The 8,244-nt window shown below is 50.8% G+C and overlaps 1 protein-coding gene across 1 annotated transcript; it reads left to right on the forward strand.

Moving 5' to 3' along the window:
• The first annotated feature begins 1,576 nt into the window (after positions 1-1,576).
• On the forward strand, positions 1,577-6,538 carry Aldh1b1 (aldehyde dehydrogenase 1 family member B1). The gene is made up of 2 exons (XM_005362129.3): positions 1,577-1,667; positions 4,345-6,538. The coding sequence occupies exon 2, from the start codon at positions 4,354-4,356 to the stop codon at positions 5,911-5,913; it is 1,560 nt and encodes a 519-aa protein (XP_005362186.1). The 5' UTR covers positions 1,577-1,667; positions 4,345-4,353; the 3' UTR covers positions 5,914-6,538.
• The last annotated feature ends 1,706 nt before the right edge of the window (positions 6,539-8,244 follow it).

Genomic DNA, 8,244 nt, shown 5'->3' on the forward strand with positions numbered 1-8,244 from the left:
GGGGGGGGGGGGGGGGGGGGGGGGGAGCAGAACACTTCCAAGGGTGAGAACAGACAGCGGTCAGAGACACTGTGCGGACCCTCCTCTGGGGAGACTTTGTACTATTTCCCAAGTCTCTAGAGCAGACAGCTGTTTCTGAGGAGTGTTCCCCGGCCAGGTGATTCCGTCCATTTGGATTCACTGTTAAAAGAGGGGAGAATGGTGTGTCTTTGCTCTTTACCAGACAGCTTGAAGCTAGGCAATAAACATGTAACAGTTGTTTAGATAGTCATCTGTTAATGACTTCCCCACCCCAGGCAGTGTGGAAGTTGTGATAAAGATCACACCCCTATGACGATCATAAAATCCTGCAGTTTCGGGTCTGATCCTATAAGACATTGATTATGAGGGTGGTGTCCCCATTCCCAATGACCTTCAACTCTGCTAATCTGTAACCAGCTGTCTAACACAGTCCAGGACTCTTCACACCATATGGCCTCCAACCTTTCCCTGTTGGGGGTCTGTGGTAGAATGTCCCCTGAGGGGGTGCCAGAGGGATCACCAGTAAGGTCCACTAGCCGTGAAACCCTGCTAGGTTATACCTGGCCTGGCTCTGGAGTTTTCTTCACACAGCCCCTAGGCCTTCCTTTGAGTCACAAATACCTCTTGTTGCCCCTTGTGAATCTTGACTGAGAGTTTCCCATGGAAAACTTGGTTCAGGAGAAACCCAGAAAACCATGGTACCTCTTGAATCGGGTATTTGCACCTGGCGTTGTATTGTCGAAAGCTTCTATCGGTTTGTTTCGAGATATGGAAATCTAGCTAAAGTGTAAATATAAGAAAAAAATAAAGATGCTGGGGGTGGGTGGTGAAGGCAAGGCTTCAGATCACTGAGTCCGAGCCTTCTGCAGCCACAGCACACAGCGGCTAAGTTCATTCTCAATGTGTCTCTGAGTGTTCATTTCTCGGACTCGCGTGAACCCACACATCTGCACCGAAATATTCACGACAGGGGTCACTTCCACTGTCTTCTTGATTGCATTAGGTTGGTTTTTTTTTTTAATGTGTGTTATTTTAAAATGTCCAATTCCTGCAAACCCCTCAGAGTCTTGGCCCAGTGTCCATCCTCAGTTCAAAAGCAGAGACTGACGGTCAGTGTAGAATAAACAACATTGCCCGTTTTTTGTTTGGAGTGTTTCTTTGCTTGCGATTCTCAGAGCTGGAATTTTCAGTACTGTTCTAGTCTAACAGGCACAAAAAAGCTGATCAAATAAGCAAGCTCTGTCAATGACTGACTTTTAGGGAGGGTCTCCAGGTTGGAGCCTGGCTGTAATCCTGGGAAAACCCTGCCCCTCTTTGAGTCCCTCTTTCATTGCCAAAGGCTTTGTCCTTAGTCTCTCAGACTCGAACCTCCTACTTCAGGGGAGACCAATCAGAGACCTCTGGAGGGTGCAGGATACTGGGCCAAGAAAGGCTAGAAAAGCAAAATCTGGATCCCCAGCCAAGATTCCTCAGTAGGGGGCGGTCCCGGGAGCAGGCGGAGCTTAGCTGGAAGCGAAACCTCATTGGTTGCTCAGCGGATGCCCGGAGGCGACTCCACACAGCAGCTGGACCGATCCGAGAACGCTAAACCGTACCTGGACTTGATCCTGAGTGAGACTCTGACGCTGAGCTTGAGCCCGCTGCAGGTAGCTACCTCCGCCCTCCCTCCGCGCTGGGGCACCGCACCCCTTCGGTCCCCGAAAGGCTGGTCTCCCCCGGGTGTATTTGCAGGGCCCTTTCCACGCCTCTTTCCCTCCCCTTTTCTATCTGTCTCGGGCGGGGAGGTGATGGGGAATGCACAGTCCTCTCAAACCTCATCTTGGTTCTGTTCCTTCACCCTCGCCCACCCGGCCCGCTGCCGCAAGAGCCACTGGCCATAGTGAGAAGCTGGGCCCTGAGCACCTTTCGCTCAGGTGGGTGTTCCTGGGTTACCTATTGCAGGCTTTTCGCTCAGTGGGTACCGAGCATCCGGTATTAGGGAGGAAAAACAAAGCTAGGCCTTTGGGAATTCGAGGATGAGAGGCTTCTGTAGTACTTTCTTAGAGAGGTCCCTGAATCTTTGTAGTCCCCTCCAGTGACTATCAACATCTGAGGGCTTCAGGGAGGCTGGTGAAGTTCCCGTGAGAAGACCGCAAACTGAAAAGCGGGATAACGTGTGACTAGCGACTTTCCTCTGTGCAAAATGAAAGCGATGGAGAGGTTTGGTGTGACCTAAGAGCAGTTTGCCACACACACACACACACACACACACACACACACACACACACACACACACACACACACACACCAGGTTCCCAGGGAGGGCTTTCCTGGTAGACATTAATTTCTGCTTGGGTAGGGACCTAGCTGCAGCCTTGTTTTCCTGAATGGATTTTTCTTCCTCTCCCTGCACATGGAGAGAGGGTGGAAAGGGCTGGAGGTCAGGGGTCAGACTGGTGCAATTATGTTTTGCTGTTGGGTGGAGCAAGACTCGTGTGAGCCAGAAAAGGCCCCGCTTATTCTATCCTGGCCAGAGATGAGCTGTATAGCTAAGCAGGAACCAGAAACGCTGCTTGGCAGTTGCTTACAGAGTTTAGGTACTGTTTACATTTTACCACAGTCGTTTTAGTAAAGTCTGATGTTTTCAGAAGCGGAGTTGGCACTAACAGACCCATCTCAGCTGCTGCTTGACTTGTACCCCAGAAGGGTAAGCCTCCTCCCACTGTGCTCCGGTCTGTGCCAGGCTGGTTCCCGAGGCTTTGAGTATTCCGACGACTGCCCGGGCAAGGTGTGTCAGGTTTTATCCAGGCAAGACCCCATTCAACACCAACCCCAGGGGGACTCTACAGGTGGGGAAACTGAGGTTCCAAATCTCTAGGGTTCTTGCTCAGGTCCCAGGCCAGTTCATTGGTGTCCTTTATGGAAATCTCCACATTCCCTTAGCTTGTCAGTCAGTGTGTCTATAGAGTAGCTACTGTGTCTCAGGCATAGTTCTAGGCACCAGAACCAATAGAACCAGAGGCCTGAATCTGATGGGAGAGCGGAATTAGTAAAGGGATACAGGTTTGTGTTGTTTGTTTCATTGGGACGGAGGGGTCTCATTCTGTAGACCAGGCTGACCTTGAACTCCCAAGTGTTTGTTTGGTTATAGTTGTGAGTTGTAGCATCCAGCTTGAGAGTGGTTTGTTTATGGTTTTGGCCAGAACTAGGGAAAAGAAAAGTTCTTAGTTTCTCTTGACCTTGCCTGTAGCCGCACTAAGAATGTATGGAAAGGGTGAAACAGACTAGGAGGTCTGTGTGTGCAGATTTCAGCAGTGATACGAATTGGAACTTTGCATATCTTCTGAGGCTCTGGGGTATTGTCAACCTCAGAAGGGGGCTTCCTGGAGAAATTCTGGCTCCTCGCTGTCCCTTCCCTCTGGGTCTGTAACACTAGCAGTAGATAGAATGACAGCTGCAAAAGTCCCTGGCCTGGAGGAGGAGCTCACCATCACTGACACACATGTGTAAAAATAGTCTGTGGCGTGTGAGGTTGAGAAGCAATAATCTAGGGGTTCAGAGGTGTTCCTAGGTTGGTCTGTTTGTTCAGATAGTCTGTCACGTGTCAGAGATTGTCTTCAAACTCACTACATAGCCAATGCCGGCCTTGAACTCCTGATCCTCCTGCCTCCACCTCCTAAGGGCTGGGGTTACAGGGAGGTGCCCCATCAGTGACTGAACCCAGGCCTTTGTCCTAGCTAGGGAAGCACTCTCATCAGCTGAGCTATACCCCCTGTCCCAGCTCCTGATTCTTGTGTCCCCAGACAGGGAACTAAGCAGCAGCACACAGTTTGTAGCAGGAACAGAGACTCGGAGACATGTAATTAAGGGAAAAACTGTTCCCAAAGGGGGGGGAGCAGGGCTGGAGAGAAGAGACTTAGCTGCTCAAACATTAAAGGTTCACAGAGGACCATGGCTTTTGTCACACATTGGCCTTTCTGCCCCACTTCCATAGTGTGGGCTTTTCCTCAACCGTTCTATCTGTCCACAGACAACATCGTATCTGGTGTGTCTCATGAACGCCTTAAATTTCTGTTCAGAAGTGTGGGCTATAGGTCCCAGACACTGCAACGGGAGGACCAAGAAGGGCCTTGCAGAGCAGGTGGTATTTCACAAGAGACCCAGAAGAGGTGCGAAAGGGGGGCAGACTTGAGGGGGACATGATGGGTGGACCAGAGAGTTCTTCGGGCTTTTGTACCCCACGGCCTATGTTTCAGGAGGATACACTCCTTGGTATCAGTGGGCCTTCAGGTAGCCCCGCCCACTCTCACCAGTTTGCCTTGTTTTTTTTCTATCTGCTCCAAGGTCCTCAACATGCTGAGCGTCCGATTCTTGGCGCACCGGCTGCTCTGCCTCCAGGGTCGGCACCCCTCCTACTCTACCGTAGCTGCTCTCCCGAACCCAATCCCAAACCCAGAGATTCGCTACAACCAGCTGTTCATCAACAATGAATGGCGTGAGGCAGTCAGCAAAAAGACCTTCCCCACAGTGAACCCCACCACAGGCGAGGTCATCGGGCACGTGGCCGAAGGTGACCGGGCAGATGTGGACCTGGCCGTGAAAGCAGCCCGGGAGGCCTTCCGCTTGGGGTCCCCGTGGCGCAGAATGGATGCCTCCGAGAGGGGCCGGCTGCTGAACCGTTTGGCTGATCTCGTGGAACGGGATCGGGTGTACTTGGCCTCTTTGGAGACCTTGGATAATGGGAAACCTTTCCAGGAGTCTTATGTCTTGGACCTGGATGAGGTCATCAAGGTGTACCGTTACTTTGCTGGCTGGGCTGACAAGTGGCATGGTAAAACCATCCCTATGGATGGCGAGCATTTCTGCTTCACCCGGCATGAGCCAGTGGGTGTCTGTGGCCAGATAATCCCATGGAATTTCCCACTGGTCATGCAAGGCTGGAAGCTGGCCCCGGCACTTGCTACAGGCAACACTGTGGTCATGAAGGTGGCAGAGCAAACCCCACTTTCTGCCCTGTATTTGGCCTCCCTCATCAAGGAGGCAGGGTTTCCCCCGGGAGTGGTGAACATCATCACTGGCTATGGCCCCACCGCAGGAGCAGCTATAGCCCAGCATATGGATGTGGATAAAGTTGCCTTCACGGGCTCCACCGAGGTGGGCCACCTGATCCAGAAAGCTGCTGGGGACTCCAACCTCAAGAGAGTCACCTTGGAGCTGGGTGGGAAGAGCCCCAGCATCGTGCTGGCAGACGCTGATATGGCTCATGCAGTAGACCAGTGTCACGAAGCCCTCTTCTTTAACATGGGCCAGTGCTGCTGTGCGGGTTCCCGGACATTTGTGGAAGAATCCATCTATCACGAGTTTCTCGAGAGGACTGTGGAGAAGGCTAAGCAGAGGAAAGTGGGGAACCCCTTTGAACTGGACACCCAACAGGGGCCTCAGGTGGACAAGGAACAGTTTGAACGAATCCTGGGCTACATCCGGGCTGGTCAGAAGGAGGGGGCAAAACTTCTCTGCGGTGGGGAGCGTTTTGGGGATCGTGGCTTCTTCATCAAGCCCACAGTCTTTGGCGATGTGCAGGACGACATGAAGATTGCCAGAGAGGAGATCTTTGGGCCTGTGCAGCCTCTGTTCAAGTTCAAGAAGATCGAGGAAGTGATTCAGAGGGCCAACAACACCAGGTATGGCCTGGCTGCGGCTGTGTTCACCAGAGACCTGGACAAGGCCTTATACTTCACCCAGGCCCTGCAAGCTGGGACAGTGTGGGTGAACACCTACAATATCGTCACCTGCCACACGCCGTTTGGAGGCTTTAAGGAATCTGGCAACGGGAGGGAGCTGGGGGAAGACGGGCTTAGAGCCTACACGGAGGTGAAGACTGTCACCATCAAGGTTCCAGAGAAGAACTCCTGAGATTGGCCACCTTCCTTGGAAGCCCAGCCATGTCCTGCAGTTCCGCGACATCCCGCCACTGGATGGAAGAATTTGACTTTAGCCCGAGTTCCAAATGAAGAGTTACGAGGAATGTCAGCAAATAAAGTGGTTAAGTCAGAGCTGTTCTTTTTAAAGTACAGATGGTGGCTGGGCTCAGAGTGCTCCCCACCTTGTCCCCAGGTCCAGCCTCACTGATAACCTTCCAGTTATTGCCAGGAAACCTTAGGGGTCTCTAAAGGTGTATTTAAAGCCGCTGACTGTAGCTGTTTAGAGGAATGATGAATTGATCCAGGTGCAGCATGGATGAGCCTGAGCACAGAACGCAGAGAGGAAGAAGACAGCCTCGTGCTGAAATGCCCAAACCTGTATTCGTAGTAGAAAGCGGAGCAGTGGCCAGCAGGGACCGGGGGGAGGGGAAGAGGGGAATGGCTGTTTGTGGACACTGGGCTCCTCTTGAGGAGGTCTTGAAAATGTTGTGGAATTGGGCAGTGGACATGGTTGTACGACGTTGCAATTGTACTGATTTACTACCGAATTATACTCTTAATTAGGGTATGGGAATTAACTTCATTTTAAAATTAAAATAAGCTCAATGTTCTATTTGCAAATCTGTCTTGATTATTTTTCTCTTTCCTGAACATTTTACTATCTCTGGGCCTTAGAGGACCCAGGTAGTCATCTGGCCCCTCCTACCCTAAGTTCCTGGGCTTCTCTTTGATTTCTCTTGACTGATGGATGTACAAAGACCTATGGGAATATTGCTATAGTTCTGGCCAGAGCAAGTCCATATTATTTAGGGGTTTTCACTGTCATCCTCCTAACCTCTACTGAGTCACATCACGAGGAGAGTTTGCTAGCTTCGTTCCTCAGAGTTCTCTATTGCCACCCTTGATGCTTACACACACACACACACACACACACACACACACACCCCATGGTGGTAGTCATGGAAGGTCAGAAGCTGAAGCCCAGCTGTCTCCTTGTCTTCTGTTGTAGTTTATGGTGCTTACTCTGCTTGTTGTGAATGCCTTATCTGTGAATGCTACACGCTGTGAATAAGATGCCTGTGAATGCTACAACCTGTGAATGCTACACTCTGAATGCTACACACTGTGAACAGTACAGTCTGTGAATGTCCTACCCGTGAACGATACTGTCTGTGAGCACTCAGGGAATGCTACACTTTGTGAATGCCCTGGTTATCTTTTCAACAACCTGCCATCAAAATGATTTTGATTTTCAGAGCTTGCTGTGTAGACAAGGATGCCCTTGAACTTTTGGTATTCCTTCTTCTACCTCCTGAGTGCTGGGATTACAGGTGCGTACCACCACAACCAGTGTTACGAGGTGCTGTGGATCAAATTCAGGGCTTTGTGCATGCTAAACAGTCTCTACCAGCGGAACTGTATCTCCACCTTCCTTCGCTGTTGTAATGTTGGCCAGGACTTGGGTTTGGTCTGAAACGGCTTCTTGAGGGTTGTAGGCTTGTTTGGGTCTCACGTCTCCCTTCCTGTGAGACTTCTCTAAGGCTGACATGGCCTTGGCTCAGTATCCTCCATGTATTTCTCTTCAGAGGCCCTTGCAGCCATCTCTACAGCCATACTGTAACCCCATCACACTGTAGTGAGGGTTTCTGATTATGATGGTTTATCTTCACTGTATGCTTGGATGACTCAGCTCAGCCTCCCAGAGAAGTTACATTGGAAAAAACCTCACCTTAAACGTAGCTGCTATCATCCCAGGGCCTGGGCATCCAGACTAAATGGAAAAGAGAGAAAGACAGGAGCAGGATGAACACAGCTACTTCCTGAGGAATTGTGAACACAGTGTGACGGGCCACTTCACACCCCACTGTCGTGTGTCCCCTCCAGGATAGACTGTGTCCTCTCAGACAAGGCATGGGGGTTTCCTTGGGCCTCAACCTTCAGTCCGGCACCTGGCCTGCAAGGTTGAGCTGTGGTAGATACTGTACTTTGAAAGCCATCCATGCATCCATTCATCCTTCCTCCAGACTCCTACCATGCTCATCCTTGGCCAAGTGCTATGCCAGGTGCCTTCATGCACTGCTTTGGCCTTAAAACAGTACTGTAAAGGAATTCAGTTGGTTTGTATTTATTTATTTTTCCATAAGCAGTGGCAATTGAGAGGCTTTTTTTTATTTAAAAACATGTGTGTGTATGTATGTGCTTGTATGTGTGTGTACCTGTGTGTATGGGTGCCTGTCTGTGTGTGTACCTGTGTGTGTATGGATGCCTGTCTGTGTGTGTACCTGTGTGTATGGGTGCCTGTATGTATGGGTATCGGTGTGTA

This window comes from Microtus ochrogaster, linkage group LG5 (assembly GCF_000317375.1).
Source record: "Microtus ochrogaster isolate Prairie Vole_2 linkage group LG5, MicOch1.0, whole genome shotgun sequence".
Lineage (NCBI taxonomy): Eukaryota > Metazoa > Chordata > Mammalia > Rodentia > Cricetidae > Microtus > Microtus ochrogaster.